At 41.2% G+C, this 19,256-nt stretch overlaps 2 protein-coding genes across 8 annotated transcripts in view; both read left to right on the forward strand.

The window, feature by feature from the left end:
• Positions 1–12,750, forward strand: part of nav3 (neuron navigator 3) — a 247,766-nt gene extending 235,016 nt beyond the window's left edge. For all 7 annotated transcript variants that reach the window (XM_026363685.1, XM_026363681.1, XM_026363682.1 and 4 more), the window contains 12 exons: positions 129–282; positions 1,284–1,470; positions 3,783–3,880; positions 3,973–4,068; positions 4,478–4,646; positions 4,881–5,116; positions 5,735–5,889; positions 6,051–6,122; positions 6,709–6,905; positions 7,080–7,198; positions 7,445–7,648; positions 8,848–12,750. In XM_026363685.1, the coding sequence (XP_026219470.1) occupies positions 129–282; positions 1,284–1,470; positions 3,783–3,880; positions 3,973–4,068; positions 4,478–4,646; positions 4,881–5,116; positions 5,735–5,889; positions 6,051–6,122; positions 6,709–6,905; positions 7,080–7,198; positions 7,445–7,648; positions 8,848–8,967 (1,807 nt within the window). In that variant the 3' untranslated portion in view covers positions 8,968–12,750. The remainder of the gene's footprint in view (positions 1–128; positions 283–1,283; positions 1,471–3,782; positions 3,881–3,972; positions 4,069–4,477; positions 4,647–4,880; positions 5,117–5,734; positions 5,890–6,050; positions 6,123–6,708; positions 6,906–7,079; positions 7,199–7,444; positions 7,649–8,847) is intronic.
• A 539-nt stretch (positions 12,751–13,289) lies between these two features.
• LOC113164568 (zinc finger protein 260-like) lies at positions 13,290–18,206 on the forward strand. The gene is made up of 8 exons (XM_026363922.1): positions 13,290–13,462; positions 13,809–14,712; positions 15,100–15,302; positions 15,448–15,540; positions 15,635–15,730; positions 15,819–15,929; positions 16,249–16,372; positions 16,672–18,206. The coding sequence occupies exons 2-8, from the start codon at positions 14,673–14,675 to the stop codon at positions 18,159–18,161; spliced, it is 2,157 nt and encodes a 718-aa protein (XP_026219707.1). The 5' UTR covers positions 13,290–13,462; positions 13,809–14,672; the 3' UTR covers positions 18,162–18,206.
• The last annotated feature ends 1,050 nt before the right edge of the window (positions 18,207–19,256 follow it).

Raw genomic sequence — 19,256 nt, forward strand, 5'->3', positions numbered from 1 at the left:
GCTTCCCTCTGAACTTTGGCTATCTTATTTCCTTTCAGTGTGTACTTTTTCTCTCCAGACTGTGTGTGTATTTGGTAAAACCCTTGAGGTGACCCCCTCCTCCTCCCTCTGTGTAATCATGATTGCAGGCTGTGCGAATGCACTGAAGCTGAGGCTGAAATCATCCTACAGCTGAAGAACGAGCTGCGGGAGAAGGAGCTCAAGTTGACAGACATCCGGCTGGAGGCACTTAGCTCTGCCCACCACCTGGATCAGATCAGAGAAGCCATGAACCGCATGCAGGTGAGATTCTGCTCTCTGGCTAACATGAGTCAACACTGACATGTATCTATTAATGTTTGACACAGGTTAAACTGAGGCAGCATGCATAGCTGCCCATTGCCAGGTTGTTAGGGTGAAAAACACAAAGTAAATATTGCATTCAAATTGCCATCAGTCTTAGAGAGAAGGTATGAAAAACATTCTTAGAATATTTTAAACTAGAAATGTTCTCCAAAGGCTCAGATAAAGACATCTCACAAATAAATGCCTTTTGTTGTTCTAAATTATTTCTGTGATAGTTGATACTGTTAATACATCACAGTATCCAGTGTACCTTCTAAAGTCTTGTTTTTCTCCCCTGACACTGAAGCATAAGAGCTACCAGTCAGGGCAACAATGCATTCAGTGGGTTAGTGAATGGCAGGACACCAGCACGGTACCAGGGGGCTATGGCAAACTAGCTGATGTCACTCCCTTTCACAAACACAGTACAGTAACCTTCACTGAACACTTAACACTGTTGCTGGATAGCTATTACATTATACACGGTACAAGGCCTGCAACAGCATGTTATGTCATGTCTACGCACAGCAGAATTGTAGAAATAAAATGTATTTGAGAAATAAATGTATTTGAACTTTTTTACTAATTGATGTTTTGCAGTATAAAACCACCCATAGATTTCAAAGTCTATTGTTTAGGGGTACTGTGTCATTTCATATTCTTCAAAGAGGCAACTGCTCAAAGAACATCACTATACATGTCTCAGTTAAGCGGATCTTTGTAGATGTGGATTGCCTAATTTGTAGAAGCCTATAGTCTCCTCTCAGATCTGGGGATCATGTTACTCTCCTTGTCTGAGACTTAACCTTCAGTACAAAGAGCCTTGAAGATGAAAAAGCTGCTTATAGTCCATGATTCCAATAATACTGATTCAGAAAAACAGTGCCCCAGTCTTAATGCCTGATACAAGCGTATTTGAATGCAGTTTCTTTTTGATCTGATCTTTCCTCAATAAACAGAACGAGATTGAGATACTGAAAGCAGAGAATGACCGTCTCAAGTCCAGCGGTAATGCCACACCAACGGCCACCCCTGTCAAGACAGCCCGGCCACCCTCGGAGACCTCCAGCACCTCCTCCTCGTCCTCGCGTCAGTCCTTGGGGCTGTCACTCAATAATCTTAACATCACTGACACCATCATGTCAGGTCAGTTCAGTGTCAGCGTTGGTGTCTGCAGTGCGACAATCTGGAGTGTCTGTACAAATCAGGATTCACAGTTTGTTCTGAGAAATGAGAGCACTAAGTGTGGGAGCTGTGGGAGTGAGTGGGCAAAACATTAGTAATACCCTTTGTAGTAGGGTCTAATAACTTTCCCTCCTACAAACATTTAGTTTTTAGAAGAGCAGGTTCTTTTTTTTCATACTGGTTAATTGAAAATTAAACCTCCAGCCACGGCACTGTAGGTGCTATGCTTTTAGTTTAGATAAACCATAGGACACAGTTGATGATGTGCGGTAGTTTTTTCTGTGGCATATAGTTGCACTAGCTCCTTTCACTCTCCTCTAAGTAAATGTGACAGAATTGTTTGCAGAGAAAGAAATGATCCAGAGGAGCTGCATGAAATGATGAAATAGCTGCTCTCTCTACAGTGAGAGCTTGCAACACAGCAGGAGCCTGTGATTCACGCATAGACACACGTAAATACACACATATGTACACGCTGAAAATCTCTCCAGGCCTGCTTCATTTGAGAAGACTTGTCCCTCTCGCTTGTCCTGTAATTAACACAGAAGGCACAGCTTTCTCTGAGGACTCAGGCCCCTGTTAATTGATGGAAGGATGAGCTGAGAGCAGTGATGTGTTGGAAGACGAGTAGGCCAGTGGGCTGTTATCACCCTAACACAGAGCCCTAAGCTAAGAGAAGCCAGCTGCATACAAAGTACTTCCCACTGCAAAATGGAGGCTAAAGAAAAATGTAATGAAGGGAAACCTATGGCAGGAGTTGTTAAAGGTTAAAAGTGACTGTCTGGAAGGTCTGTCATTGGTAGCCCTGATATGACTGAAGTTTCATAGCATATTCACATATGTTCCCTTCAGAAAGGAGCAACACTCACAAAGTACAAGTCCTGAATATTTATTTAACCAATAAAAAGTCAGCCCACACAGGAAAAAACACACACTAAAGGAGAAACAAAAACACTCAGTGAGAGGAGACCTAAATAGACAGATCTAGTAAAATAAAGACAAATAAAAACAAAAGGAAGAAAAACTGAACCAACCAAAATACTCCTAAAAGAAGCGAGAGAACAAATAATAAGCACAAACAACTCGTGAGCTTCCCAAACTGGCAGTCAGGGAAGGGATGAGTAGAAAACGGTACTGACTGACGACACACTAGCAAATTAATATGGTAGCCAAAGTCTTTAAATAATGAAAGGTGAGATGGAGGCAACATCATGATGATGATGATGATCATGATGATGATGATCTTCATCATCATCATGATGATGATCATGATGATGGAAAGCAGCTGTGATGACCAGATCAGCAGACAAACGGAGCCAAGAGGGAAAAGGAGATGACATACAGGGAAAGGTGGACTGGGAGCCTCAGGTGGAGAGGGGGAGGAACTGCAGGGAGACAAAAAGAGTAAATGGCACATCAAAACATGGGGTCACTGTTAAAGGGATCAAAAACACTCAACTCAACTCAACTATAGTATTATCAGCTGTTTTTGCTGTGTGACTATTTTTCATAAGTGACGGATTGGATGTCAGTGGTAGATTGAGTGTTTAAAGGTAATCATAAACTGTTTCTTTGTCCAAATTATAAACACAGATGTAGACAAAATCTAGAATCGATGTGATTTAGTTTCTATGAAAAGAACAATGGACTAATTTCAGTTGCTTTCTTTTGAATTTAGGTTTCCTAAAATAGTGATATTTCCGAAGTGACAGACAGAGAAAGATCTTTGCTATAGTTAAGATGGGTTTAAAATGGATTTTAAATATTTGGTTTCCTTCTTATATGAAATAACAATGATGTTACTGTATTTGTGTTTTTTACATACATTGCTGATAGTCATATATCATAAGTCATTTATTTCTTTGGTCAAGTGTCTGTTCTCTTGGTTACTGTGATTACTGTTGTCATGATAAGAGTCCCAATCCTCTGTTGCTGACTGAACTTTGAATTCTTCAACAAATGCCTCAAATTAACTGCCTTTTAGAGGATTTTTGGACATTTTGACTTCTTCATGTCTCCTTATGCTGTGTTTCAGCTTTTCTTACATTATCATTCTGCACACTCACTAGAAATCGCTGTGTGTGAGAACATTGATTAAATGTAAAAGTAATTATCACATGAAAGAAACCCATTAGCCTTATTTTTCTTGGAATCTGTTTGTCCATTTCTAACTGTAATTTGCCGGCAGGCAGAGTGAGAGTTTGTTTGTAATGAATCAAAGCTCTGATAGATTAAAGTTGGTTGTGTTTCCTAACAGAAAGTTTTCTTTTCAGATATTCTGCTTGATGACAGTTATGAGGGCAATCTGCGCAAAGAAGGCCGGAGTGTGCGAATAGTGGTTACCATCAACAGTGGGCCAAAAACCACCAAGGTTAGTTTGATGAAGATTTTATATTATTTTCTGCAGCTAAAGCCACTGTGACGTAATTAACTTCTGATTTAATTTATTTGTCAACTCGTCAGGCTACACAATGCCAGGAGTACTTAATCGGATCTATAGGTGTGAGTGGGAAAACCAAGTGGGACGTTCTGGATGGGGTCATCCGACGCCTCTTCAAGGTAAACAACACATTCCTTTGCTTATACATACTTTACAGTACAATTCATGCAAGCAAGGAGGCCCATATTTACTAAAGACGTTTCACTGAGAAACTTGAAAATTTGGAGAATTTCAGAAATCTTAGCTGTTGTTTGTTTGTACCATTATCACCTGGTTTGCTCTGTGTGTGTGTGTGTGTGTGTGTGTGTGTGTGTGTGTGTGTGTGTGTGTGTGTGTGTGTGTGTGTGTGTGTGTTCGCGTGTGTGTGAACCAATCATGGTGGTAATATGTATTTAACTTAAATTAAAATCCAACCAGTTATGCCTTTTCTGTAAGATTCAGTATCACTATTGATTGTCTACACTGCATATTTTACACGTGATCAATACTGCAGTTCTTTCTTTTCCACTGTTCTTCTCCCCCCTGCAGGAGTATGTGTTTCGGGTGGACCCTCTGACCAGCCTGGGTCTCAGCTCAGACAGCATAGTCTGCTACAGGATGGGCGAAGTGGTTCGCTCCCACACTTCTGAAGTGCCTGAGCTGCTGCCCTGTGGCTACTTGGTGGGCGACAACAATGTCATCAAGGTTAACCTTAAAGGTATTGCAGCAAGGAAGCAAAGAGTTTCTGTTTGGAAGGTTTGGATTTTCAAGGAAAATGTGGTGGAGAAATATATGATTTAGATTCCAATACTGACATATTTAGTTTTCTGTTTTTACATTGTTATCCTTTGAATTATGTCTTGATAACTTGCTCTTAAGGACACAAACTGAACTTTACTTAAACCTTTTTATTCTGTCTGTCCTTCCTTGCTTCCTTTCACTCTCTTGCTAGGAGTGAGAGAGAACAGTATAGACAGTCTGGTGTTTGACACTCTCATCCCAAAGCCCATCATCCAGCGGTACCTCAACCTCTTGATGGAGCACCGTCGTATCATCCTCTCAGGACCCAGTGGCACAGGCAAATCTTTCCTGGCTGCCAAGTTGGCCAAGTACATCATTTCCCAGATGGGCCAGGAGGTGACGGAGCACAATGTGGCCAGTTTCAACGTGGACCAGAACTCCAGCAAGGTAGAAAGAACATAGGTTTAATATCAATTAATTAACTAATAGTGTCAGTTTACATTGACTCAAGTAACCAAGTTACTGAGAGAAACCAGGTTTTTCAGATAATTGGTTAACACATTTACATGCACTCAAGAGATCTGGTTATTGGAAATCATATACAGTGAGTATACACGCAGCAAAAGAGTAATCAGATTTTTCTCCTCTTTCTTGGGCTGACTTTGGAAGCGTGGCCTACAGATTTTAGTTTGTTTGGAAACGGAGAAAAGATGCTTCCCAACTGCTTTTTTCTTTCTTTCTGTCTTTCTCGCTCTCTTTTATTTATATATATATATATATATATATATATATATATATATATATATATATATATATATATATAAAAATACAATAAAACATAGCTGTTTTGAGCTATGTTAACAGCAGTTAAACACATTGTAATTGTACCCATTTTGTAGTTTTGTATATTAGAGGTTTGTTTAGAAAGCCAAATGAGTGGTCCCCATTATTTAATGTGCATGGATTTTCTTCCAAAGTGAAGTGAGGACTGTGATATGCACTAAATTTTAGTCCATTCTTTTAGTCCATAGTAGAGAGTTAAAAGTCCCTGTAAACTTCTCCCAGGACCTGCGTCAGTACCTGTCCAACCTGGCAGAACAGTGTAACTCTGCAGAGACAGACACAGAGCTCCCCACTGTGGTCATCCTGGACAACCTCCACCATATCGGCTCCCTCAGTGACATATTCAACGGCTTCCTCAACTGCAAGTACCACAAATGGTGAGTCCCAACTTTTCCTGTCTTACTAACTACACTGGCTTCTGTGTTTTTATGTATTCCTCGTTGGAAAGCCGCCCCGGTGTCTGTCACAACTGACATATCAGCAACATAATGCAGCAGCAACTGTGTTTAGAGACTAATTATGTATTTTGTTGTCCTAGCCCATATGTTATAGGAACCATGAACCAGGGGGTTTCCTCCTCTCCAAACCTTGAGCTGCACCACAACTTCAGGTTTGTAATGAAAGCTTACACTGAAATATCACTGGCTCAGTTCAGAATATTGTGGTATTGGTATTGTAGTGGTTTAAATCCTCCTTCTGTTGTGTAAGGTTTGTGTTCAAATGTTATTGGTTCTGCAAAGTAATTATGTCCAGTTTTATTAGCTTTGCATTATCTTACCTTTGAGATAATTGGTTTCACTTCAGTTCAACGTGTTGTTTCTCACAGATTGCAAAGTAAAAGCTTTCTTCCACTGAGTGATGTAATTGTGTCTTTTTGTATAATTAGCTTTGTTAAATGAAAACGAGTAGACTATAATGTTTGTTCTCAGTGAAAATCCTTTCTGCTTGGGATGTTCCGCAAGCTGATGATTTGGCAAAGAAGGGAAGGTTTATGAGCCACACATCAATTTAATGTCACCCCATTATGTTAAAGTGAAATAAGCTAAAAAAAAAAATAGTGACGGTAGAAATGCCTGAGACAGCACAGGTCACATCATGTGTAATATGCTGCTTTGATGTGAAATCTGTAAAGAAAGTTGAACAGCTTCTTAGGCAATCTGCTTTTGTTTCATCATCAATGAACTGTCCTGTTGTAGGTGGGTGCTGTGCACCAATCACACTGAGCCGGTGAAAGGTTTCCTGGGACGTTTCCTGCGGCGGAAGCTGATAGAGACAGAGATCAATAAGAACATGCGCAGCAATGACCTAATCAAGATCATTGATTGGATCCCCAAGACCTGGCAGCACCTCAACTGCTTCCTGGAGGCACACAGCTCCTCCGATGTCACCATAGGTCAAAGAACACAAACACTCTGCTCTCTCGCTCACTTTTCTCTTCATAACATGCTAATACTGAAGTTATTGATTATTGCTTGACTTAATGTGTGTTGTTAGTCTCCTCCATGTCTTTGGTTTCTCCATCCTCCAGCCAGCCGCACTCATGATCTGGGCTCTTTCGTCCCTACAGGCCCCCGTCTCTTCCTGTCCTGTCCTATGGATGTAGAAGGCTCTCGGGTTTGGTTCACTGATCTGTGGAACTACTCCTTGGTGCCCTACCTGCTAGAAGCTGTCAGGGAAGGGCTTCAGGTTTGTCCTATAATTATATATAAGTATAAATTTAAATTAACATAGGTAGTTCCTGCTGGCCAAAACACATGTATCACTTCATTTACCTAATCACACTGATTAATCAAATTAAATACTATACTATATTAAATCTGCACAGTTATCAATAAATCCTCAATATTGTTTTAGAGAGAAGATGGGAACATTTAAATGACTTAACTTAAGTGTCTTCTAAAAGCATTCAAACCCCTTCTGCACACTTTGCAGTTGTATGGCAAAAGAGCAGCATGGGAGGATCCAGCTAAGTGGGTGAATGACACGTATCCATGGAACTCCACCTCGCTGCAGCAGGACGGCCAGACGCTGCTCCAGCTGAGGCCGGAGGACGTCGGGTACGATGGTTACAGCTCATCGAAGGAGGGAGCCTCGTCCAAGCAAGTGTCTCAGAGTGACACTGAGGGAGACCCATTGGTGAGGGAGACATAGAACACATACAATAACACTCAGGATCATTAATCTGTGGTATTACAGAGACTACTGTGGAGAGTTTAGTTTAAGGAGAGTGCTTAAGACAAGCAAACATTAAACAAAAGTAACCACTATATGGAATCCTTTAATTTATGCATGGCAACAGTGCCACAGACTATAAAACATATGATGATGATGAATATCTGTCCTTCACATATGAACCAGATCAAATGATTTAATTCAGTCAGTCAATCAGGTGTCTGTAAACATGGTGCACAGAGCCTCCTACGACCATTTAACTGAGCATAAACCTGCTCAGTTCAAGGTTCCTGGTTTCCATAGAAACCTGTATAACCTCAGCTTTTGCAAAGTGAGAAATATAGAGAGATAAAGAAAAATAAAGAAGCTAAGTGGTATAGGCACCTGAGCACAATCTTGTCACCTATACTTACACAAGCGAGGGGATCAACCATTGAGGGAGAGGAGAGGAGACAGTCAATTAATTTCCATTTGGTGGGTTCTCGCAGCCCAGGAGGAATTTAAGAGTAATCATCCAAAAATTACTGGCTTAATTTAGCAAGTGCATGTTGTGTGAGTGTATGTGTGTGTGTGTCCAGACATGAGCACAGGTGTTCCAAGGTTCTTTTTAGGAACACTTTGAGCAATGCACCAGATGCAGCAGCACTACTGTATTATTTAGACCATAAACTCTGTTGCAGGAATGAGACATTCTGTTGTTTCATTGTTGTAATTTACTGCAGTGTTTTAAAAGTACTTTTTATCCCATGCAAAAAGTAAAAAGACAAAGTTTTAGTGGAGATAAATGGAAGTGTTGTGAGTAGATGAAGGTGTAGTTGAGCAGCATCTCTGCAGTAGTTCTTCGCCAGCAAAGACTACAGACATCTCACTCAGTTAAAATAACCTAAACTAAAGGTTAAACCCAAACTTTTAATTCCCAAATTTGGCTGGGCTGGTGGGGTATCCCTTAAAGGAATAATTCATAAGATGAAGTATTATTTATTAGGTTAGAGTGGCAAGGTAATATCACTTCCAGTAAAGAGTAGTAAAGAGCTGCAAACGTAGTGGAGCCCTAAGTGACCTATACTAGGTTTGTGCATATGTTATTAGAAGCTGTCATGCTTAATATGTCTTTGCTTTTCTACCCCCAGTCTCTGTTATCTGATTGTTCGTTGTGTTTGCAGATGAACATGCTGCTACGGCTGCAGGAGGCAGCTAACTACTCCAGCACGCAGAGCTGCGACAGCGACAGCACCAGTCACCACGACGACCAGCTGGACTCCTCGCTGGAGTCGGCACTATGAGATGAAGAGCTGCGCTGAGAGATGCCAAACCCTCAGACCCTTTGCACCTGGGAACCTTTGAACCTCCATCACTACCAGACACCACCCTTATAGTGCACAGATATGTGATAAATGAAAAGTTTTATTGTCCAAACTGGTACACCCACCTTTTCAAAGCAGACACCTATTTTTACATAATGATGGTGCAATATTATAAGAATTTATTTTAGGTTTTAAAGAACAGTTACCAACTTGATCAAAATGAAAAAACACATAGTTTGGATTTTTTCTTTTTATCAAAGGAGTACAACTTTACATATATGTGTAGGCTGGATGCGTCTGATGAGTGACCACTCCAGGGAGTAAGTCACAGCCTGTGCTCAGCCATGATGAGCCAAACTTCAATAACTAAACTCTCAGATAAGCGAAGGAGGAAGGCAAGAATTAGACAAAAATGGATTTTTCTTCCTTTTTTTTTAACCCAGTTATATCTTCAGATGTTTACAGTGGGGTTTACAGGTTCTGTTGTTTATGTCTTTTATTGTTTACAGAGGTGCTTCTCACACACACAAACACACACACACACACACACACACAGGCAGCAGGAGGAGAATTTTTAATCAGAGGCTTAAATGGGTTCAATTCCCCATCTGACCAACAGTCCAGCCTGCCAAAGTGTCCTTAAACAAGGCACTGTATTTTTACCACCTCTAGGGTACCTGATTACATTTTACTGAGGGAGACATGGAAGTGTACTGTGGCATTTGTGGCTGATGTAGTGCCCTCTGGTGGTCATGTTAAGGGTTCTTATTGCTTAGGAAGCAGTGGTTGTAAACTGCTGATTGATTCTTGAACCTAAAAATTGAGCTGACTGAACTGACATCTTATTGCTTTGGAGTAAAGTTTAAACTTGTATGTGTAGCAGTTTACAACGATGTCACCTTTTTGGGTGTCCTTACACTTTTCTGAACCTAGACAGTGTACAGACACTTCTCTGTCTCCATCTTCACGGTGGCATGATAGAATTGATTTGAACCATTTGCAAAACCGCTACAGCTATAACTAAGGATCACAAGAATTACATTTTCATAACACACACTTCTCCTCTCCTCAGCTCAGTGGTCTGTTGAGCCTCATGGTGCTGGTCTCCTGCCCTGAACCTCCTCAGTGTCAGGCACTGCCAAGCCACTCCTTGCTGCCCTGTAAGAACAACAAAAGCACATTGTCTGTGTGTCATCCAGCCACATTGCTACTGTGAAGAAAAAATGGGCAAGTGCCAATGTTTCCCTTTGATTTACTGCCAAATGTGCACACACACACACAACTATAGCAACACACACACATACAAGCTTCCCATCACAACACAGAGCTGACCATGATTGTAGACTAAGTTGTTTTTGGCCTTCCTTATTCTGAAGCCTGTGGACACTTGTTAGCTTTGAACGCACCGTGAGAATAGCAAGCTGTGCCCTCTTTGGGAAATCACAGAGCTTCAATTGGTCTTATGCTAAACTCTTTCACCCTTAGATTGTCACATCATGTCTGTCGAGCTTTGATTCCTCCACCAGGTTAAACGGTCTGCATGGTGATATAAAGGTTAAATGCTAGTGTGTTCTTAGCCCTTTCACCAAGGTGTCAGCTGCAAACACTAACTTACTATCTAGTTTACACTACTAACCTGGCATCAATTTCAAAGACAAGGAGCATCATTAACTAATAATATTAGTTTGTGGGGCTATAAGTTAAACAGACTCATTTTCACTAATTATCACTAGTTCATCACAGTACAAGAGCAGTGTTGATTCATGTCTTTTCATTTGTTAAAATCAATTCAACAAGATTAAAGTCTTCAAAATCAGATTGAAACAAAGTACAACAAAGGAGCTAAGAATAGCTTAATTGAAGAGGACTGAGATGGTGCATTTGGTGAACTTTGTCTGGAATCAAGCACCTGCTCTTTCAAAACATACATAGAATTTCAAGTGGAAAATGTGTTGTCATTTTCATGGTAAACTGCATAGGTGCAGGAATGGAAAGCTTGACAGGTACGACCATGGTAACTAAGGCGGATGCGACATAGGGAACTGTCAGCTGCAAACAGCTGAATTCTTCTTCACTCCAGCAGAAATGAATCAACTGTGACCCCATTTGATCAGTCCACAAAGTAGCAGTAATACTGAACGATGCAAGCTGACAGTGTCCTGCTTGGAACCATCTGGCAGATTTGGTCACTGCCTGTCATTTCTCACTGCCTTAAATGTGCAAAAGTTTGGGAGGCATCTCCTTCCACTCGTGAGAAAAAGATGGATGAAGATAACAATGATAATGATGATGATCTGCTTCCTGCTACGTCAACAACGCTGCTTTAAGTGGGAAAAACAGCCTGTTTTGTTTATGTCTCCAAGCAGCCTGTTCTTGTTTTCTGACAGCTAAAGTAGAAAAGGCTTAATGCTGTATTTGAGTTTAAAACTGACCAATATTGTAAAAACAGTTGAAAATGGGGGTGGGGTATTTTTTAGTTGTTGTTTTGTGCCCAGTTGAGCTGGGCTCACTTGAACTGACAGGAGCACAACCAAACTGATTTGGGTTTTCTAGCCTGACAAGCATGTTTTGAAGCTTTCTAAAGGGGTTGCATTAAGAAGAGACCTTTACCTTTACGTATGCGTGTACTGGACGGAAGCCATTTTGAATTTTGATTGTCCTCTCTTTGTTTAACGAGTGGGTTGGTTTTGCACACTTTAAGGTCGGGGTGGGTTGTAAATACTTAAGTCTTGCACAGTGAATCAAAGATGCATTCTGCCCTGTTGATATTACAGTATGCTTAACCCGCTGAGTAAATTATTGTATTATGAAAACACAGAGAGAAAAAAGAAATGCAAAAACCTCAACGCACTGTCAGAACCAGGTATGTGTCTTGTGGTGATTGGATGTTTTGCCTATGCAGGAGGCATATAGTGTACAGTAAGAAAACAGTTTTTAACTCACTTAAATCACAGAGTAAGAACAAAAAAAGAGGCACTTTTCCAGTGTTCCCCCATCCTGCCATAATATCCCCCTGGATGCTGTCTGTGTTTAGGAATGCTTGCTGTTCCTTAGAAGAAGCACTTCCTCTCTGGACAATTTAATCCGAGCTTACTGCCACGTTAGGCTTGCCCGCTGTCCGAGCCACTGAAGCTGACCTGACACCGTACTGTATACATTTACCAAGAACCAACAGGTGCTACTAGTCGAAGCCCATCAGAGACCCACAAGTCACGTTGTCACAACCTCAGGACAATCCTATTCTCTACAATCCTACCTGTGTTCAGCTTCAAACGTCTCTGCAGCCAAGCCTCCGATGATGGTTCGCACATATATCTGGCCAACTTGGCCAGCAAGAGTGTGTAGTTGCATGCTAAGGGTGTACCATGGTTACACCGATGTATCAAACCTGAGCTTAGATCTCCCACATTTCACCCTCTCAGCTACTCTACACTCCTGTTGTAGGCCATTAGTTACCGAGCTTGCCGGACTTTGACACCGTTAACAGTGTACACCATAGTGTTGATGATCTACTGGTCATTTTTTCCACTTAACACACTGCAGTAAATCTCAGTTGAAAACCATAGCATTTACTCTGGTTTGAGAGAGAGAGTTTTCTTCTTTTTGGGTGAAACATTTGTCCTTAAATGTTTTATATTTTGTACATTTGTATGTAACATATCATGTAAATAGACAGAGACAGTGATTTAACTCATCTGGAGGATTTTGTAGTCTTTGTAAAGCCCTAATAAATGGTATTTGGTGTCACACAAACAAACTGCATTATGTCTTATGTCATTTGTGTCCATTTAGCAGTGCAGTGAGCAGTGTATGTAGTGGACCGTAAAGATATAAGAGGTAGAGTGTTGCAAAAATTGTATGCAAGGAAAGTACTATTAAGTACTATTTAAAAACGAGAAGGTACTTAAGTGTCTTAAAAAATAAGATTCTAGATTTTAGAAAAGGGTTAAATATATAATATTATGAAAAATGTTGATTTTGAGTAGCATAGCCAGCTAAAATAGAAAAGGTTTAAGGGATACACCTACCAATAGTTTGGTTTGTCCTTCTTACCAGAAGTTATCAGTTAAAATGAAATGAATTTGAATGTGAATCTGACATGTAGTGTTTAAAACAACAGCACATCAATCAAAACAAAAGCCTGTGTTCTGTGTGTTCTGATGAAATGCAGGAATAGATATTCTGAACTGTTTTTAAAGTTCATAGCTCTGTGCTCAGTGGAAAAATACCAAAATAAAATAAAAACAGCTTTTATATCACTGCATTACGGAGTTTTATTTTGAAGGACTACGTCACATGCCGTGTGTTCTCTTCCGTCGCTGAAGCAAACATGGAGTCAGAGGACCTGAAGAAGTTTCAGTGTAAAGGAGCCGAGATGATTCTGCCGAAACACTCCTACTGGTTTGACTTCTGGGTGTTTGTTGTCTTTGACCTCGCCATGCTTTTTGTTATTTATTTTATAGTCCCTTAAAAGGTAAGTGGGATTTAGAGGATATGTTTCTAGCTAACAGAGGGCGGCTACGGAAGTTGCTAAACTAATGAGCTAACGCTACGTTAGTCCTGAAAACCCAGTGAGGTTTTAATTTGTCGCCTTCTGGGATGTAATTAATAAATGTAGAGGTTTGGGTAACTTAACTTCCCAAGTGCCAGAAACCTCATTCACCAAGTACCAAACCTGACCACTAATCACGTTGGTTATAGTGTAAAGTTACACACAGTTGTTTCTAGAAGTTTTCAGTCTGTGCCAGTTCTGTTGGTGTTTGGAATAGAAATCAACACAGAGTCTTACGTTTGTCTTTATGCGATTACTTTTGTTTAAGATTTATCCCCTGGAGTCTGGAACATGAAGACACGGAGTACGGATTCTGTCCTTTCCTTTCCTTGTTGTCAGAAATGCTAATCCAGCTTTAAATGAATTTAACACTGACTTATTGGAAATCACATCCCAAGTTTCAACGGATTGGACCATGAACTCCAAGGTTTTAAACTTGTGGCGTCCTGTCTTTACCTCCAGGATGGATTCATGTTGTAGTTGTCGAGGAGAGAAGATATTCTATAAAATACTATGGAAAGAAATTAAATAAATATGTGTTACTTAAAAGAAACACTGGTGTTATAAATTATTACTGCTGTAAATCATTAAGACGTCATTGGAAGTGTTATCTCTAGAGATGTTACCCAGATTTGCTCAGTGTTTTTGAACAGTTAGTCACTGTTAACTTACTTGACTTGGATAGCATCGTGTTTTAAGTCTTCTGGTTTTCTGTCCATCATTTACCTGTTAACCTGATTTTATCTTAGTTATGTTTTGGTCATTAACCATCTGATGTTTTAATGTTGGGTCACTGAAGACACCGATGAAACAACATTTTACATGCACACTATATTGGACCAGGTGTTGTTGCGAAGTATGATTCCGACACAATAAAATTTGCACATGAAAAATACTGCAAATAAAGTGTTTTATCTACCTGATAAGTGTCTGTTCATTAGATATGTACACTTTGGAGCGTTCGTATATGTAGAGATTTTGTAATGCTAATTCTGAATGTACGTAATGTCGTGCTTTTATTGTGAAAATAAGCTATAGCATGTATTTCCGGTGTGTGAGGCGCTACCAACAAATAGTTTGTCCATGGTACTTTGATAGCGACTGTTGAGACGGATTTATTGTTGCTTAAATTATGGAAGCGGCTGTCAGTACGCGTCAAGAGGACAATACAGGTCCGTTTTACTTTAATCTTTTATAATTTTGTCGTAGCTAACAGAATTAGCTTACTTATTTTACTTAGCGTCATTAGCTCGTAACCTAAGCTAACAGTGGCTGCAATGTTAGCTAACTTTGAACTCGCCCAAAATAAACGGCAGCGCGTTTTAATTAAGGCAGCATTTACTATTATGTAAACTAAGACCTCAAGAGTTGTTTCCGAGTAGATAACTCGGCTAAGTCAGCCAGGGGAGTGAATTGAAGAGTCTGGGTTTGAGCGAAACAGATAACTATGTTGCTAGTGTTGCTCTGTAATTAACGCTAGCAGTCTTGTGCATTGTAGAGAAACCTAAATGCATGTGCCACTTTACTAAGGCCTATTCTAACCCTGTGTGTTTGTACAGATCTATTCCTGCCGCTGTCCTCGTTAAGGCTGCTGGTGCCTCCTCTGCGGCTGCTGTCTGCAGCCATGTGGCAGGTGGCTCAGCGCAGAGATGTTCTTGATTATGAAAAGCTCGGCGAGTTTGTGTCGCTGGTCACGGACACAGTTCCAGACCTGCTCAGTCCAAAACAACGAGGCAAACTGCTTCTTCGACTGCGATCAAAAGTGAGTGATCAAAAGGGTTTTCAGATTAGTTGAAGTTACAAAAACCTTCATCACAATGACAGTAATGTCCTGTTTGATGGATGCAGTTAATTCACTGTCTTGCTGGAGGCACTCCTCTATTTTATTTCTACTTATTTCTCTCCAGATTATTCTTGAGTTGTGCAGAAATGAGAGAACCGCTAACGTTTTGTGTGTCCAGCCACACCTGGATCAAATCCGCCCACCTGGATACACAGGGGTAAGAGCAGCTTTTCCTTATCACCATCACCATTGATATGATTATTCTGCTTGGAGATGATCCTGGTAATACTAATAGCTATACCACGTTTCAGAGTGGAGATGCAGAGGTGGATGCTGAGGAGGCTATTTTTGTGGAGCTCATCCAAACACTTCTTAAAGAGCCAGCAGAGAGGGAACATTTTTACCAAGTGAGGAAGCTTCACATGTACTTTAAATATCATTCTAGAAGATTTTGTATGTGGCTTTTACAAAAAGTATTGACTTCGTTCATCCCAGGAGGTTTTTCCAACAGAATATGGTCTCAGCTATGACACGGATATGCAGCTGCTTGTGTGGGAATTTCTTTCCAAACTGGAGAAACTCCTGCCAGTACCAGACCTCGGTCAGGTAGGTCATGACGTAATCATTGTAAGAAATAATATAAAGTAATAAAAGTATTTATGTTTATGTTAAAATGGAAATCTTGACATAGCTTTAACTGTATTAAAACTGGTATCTACCTTAAATGTCCAGCATAGTTGTAGTTACTACTGGCATTAACTAATGGAGTATTAAATTTAGTAGTAAATGATTCATTCGTAGAGCTGTGTGATTATTTTATAATGATCCCCAGTTCTTCATCACCTGTGAAATTAGCTTTGCTTAGTTAAAAAAGTGCTCAGCCTCTGAACTGACTGTGTGCTCACACTTTGACCCATCCAAACAGACTGTTTCTTGGCTGACCTCTGCCCCCTCCATACTGAAAGACTGTTTAGAGGCACTCTCCAATCCTGATAACCTGAGGTCTCTCCTGCAACACCACAAATGCCTCGAGCATCTTGGTACACAAGGTAAACATTAGTCATGTTACAGAATTAAAGCTGTAGAATCAACAGCAAACTATAGATAACTCTACATGCAGTTATAGTAAAATACGACTCAGTTATTTTAATTAGCTGAGGTGTTTTGAAATTGTTCTGAAAATTTTTGCAGTACTGTTTGCTTGGTTGATGAGTAATACCCATGAGCCACAGTCACATCTTTTTAAAAACTAGTATGGACTAGTATGGCTTTCAAAAGCCATGTATACTTGATGTGTATTAGTCATACATGTAGTAAGTCTTATACATATGATCTGCATTGTGCATAGGTACCACTTTGGAGATGTCCACGCAGGTCTTTGCCTGTTCTGAATGTCCATTCTTTCACATGCAAGAGTCATACCTGCTGCTGCACATCGAGCACAGTCACCCAGATCACTACAGCAAATTCCAGAATGCTACCAAGACAGCAGAGGCCCCCAAGAAGAAGGTCTATCACCGTGAGTTCCCAAAGCCCTTCCCCATCCACGACAGGCCTGACCCTCACATGTGTCTGGAGTGTGGCAAAACATTCACACGTGCTTCTGATGTTACCCGTCACCAGCGGATCCACACAGGTGAGCGCCCGTACACGTGCGAGGAATGTAAAAAGGGCTTCAAGAACTCTTGGGATCTGACCAGACATCAGCGCATTCACACTGGAGAAAGGCCGTTTCTCTGCTCCCAGTGTGGCAAACGCTTCACACAGATGGGTTTGCTCAAACTGCACTTTGAAAGATCTGCCTGTTGCCAGACTGCAACATGCAACCCTCCCGTAGACTTAACAACGGAGGTTGTTGTAGCTGAGGACACGTCAGAGAAAGTCGGTGGTCAGTACAAGTGCCAGAAATGTGGCGAGAGCTTCAGTAGCATCCTGGAGAGGCTGAGGCACAGGCAGAGGCATGTTGTGAGGCGCCAGTACAAATGTTCCCTGTGTGAGAAGATCTACAGCCGAGCGTCAGACTTAAAGAGACACCAGATGAAACACACGGGTGAGCGGCCATTTCCCTGTGAGTGTGGGAAAAGCTTCACACATGTGTGGCTTCTGAATAAACACCAGCAGGTCCACACCAGGGAGCGTCCATACCCCTGTACAGAGTGTGGAAAGAGCTTCACTCAGCTCCAAATCCTCAACCGGCACCTGCTGACTCACAATGGCCAGAGGCCTTTCCAGTGCTCCTACTGTGAGAAGGGCTTCACCCAATTGGCCAGCCTTACACGCCACGAGAGAATCCACACAGGCGAGAGGCCGTACCTGTGCGCCACCTGTGAGAAGACGTTCCTCACGCACGGAGAGCTGGTCAGACATCAGCGCAGCCACAGCAACATCAGGCCGTTCAGTTGCTCACAGTGCCCGAAGAGTTTTAAAACGAAGCGTGCTCAGAGTGAACACCTCAATACACACACAGGCGAGCGTCCATTCGCATGCCTACGTTGTGGGAAGAAGTTTGCCAAGTCGACCTCGCTCATCCGACACAACCTGACGCACACGGGGGAGCGGCCCCACCAGTGCTCGCTGTGCGGGAAGACTTTCCTCACGTCCGGTGAGTTGCTCCTGCACAAACGGATCCACACTGGAGAAAGACCTTATCCCTGCTCGTACTGCGAGAGGAGGTTCAGGTGCTCATCCGACCTCAGCATGCACGTCCGAACACACACCGGGGAGAAACCACACAGCTGTCTGTTCTGTAAGAAGAGTTTCTCTACGTCTACGAGGCTGAAGAGACACATGCGCACACATGTGGAGAAAGGTATAGTAGTGGAATCATTGACTCTCTGAACTGTCACAACAGTGACTGTGAACATGAATTGTTGTCATCAATAAAAACCCGTGTGGTAATTAAACCCTGGTTCTCCACATTTATTTGTCTATCATATCTATAATAAAGAAATTTTATTTAGCTCGTATTTACCTAGAGTGTTAGTGTCATATCTGTTTGACTACACTACAGTTCAGATCATAGCTGTTGTTCTCTACAGAACTAGATCTAGTTATTCTCCAACTGTCTGTCTAGTTACTAATTTACTACAGGTCCTAGTTTAACTACCTAATTCCCCAATGTCTCACTTCCAGAAGGTACATTCTTCTTCTTCTATGTTTAGTCGGCTCTTTGAGAGTCTATTCTATTGTCACATGTCATCTATTGTTATTATTATTATATATAATTTAAGTTGTAATGTCCAATTGGAGGGGGAGGAGCTAACTGTCCCCTCAGTTCCGGCGTCCTGTCTCCACCTTGCCGTAGCATTTGTTGTACCTCATCAGGTGACACCAGGTAATCAGGTAGATCTTTGTCATACCGGGACTCGAACCCGGCTTTTCCGCACCACAGTCTGAAGATCCACCACCTGAGCCAACTCACTAGCTACACTTGACTCCTGATTCAGAGTGGCTTAATACAGTCGATTACACACAGACAAGAAAGAAAGACATAAATACATATAACTGACATATACGGGAATCGAACCCGGGCTTTTACGCACCAAAGTCAGCAGAACTAACCACTGAGCTAACTCACTGTCTACACTAGACTCAAGATTCTACAAGATGTCTCAATACAGTTTTTTACACACAGACAAGAAAGAAATTAAATCCAACGACATAAATGATATATTCAGGGATCGAACCCGAGCTTTCCGCAGCAAAGTCAGCCGTGCTAACCACTGAGCTAACACACACAGATTCAGAATACCTCAATACAATTATTTGAGACACAGACAAGAAAGAACTGAAACCCAATGACATAAATGCACATAACTAATAATATCAATATAGAATAAAAATATATATATATACGAAAAATGTTAAAATAGATGAATGAAAATGGGTCAATATTTATAGCCTATTGTGGATTGACAGCAATTAAATGACACA

The sequence above is a fragment of the Anabas testudineus genome, chromosome 23 (genome assembly GCF_900324465.2).
Source record: "Anabas testudineus chromosome 23, fAnaTes1.2, whole genome shotgun sequence".
Taxonomy (NCBI): domain Eukaryota; kingdom Metazoa; phylum Chordata; class Actinopteri; order Anabantiformes; family Anabantidae; genus Anabas; species Anabas testudineus.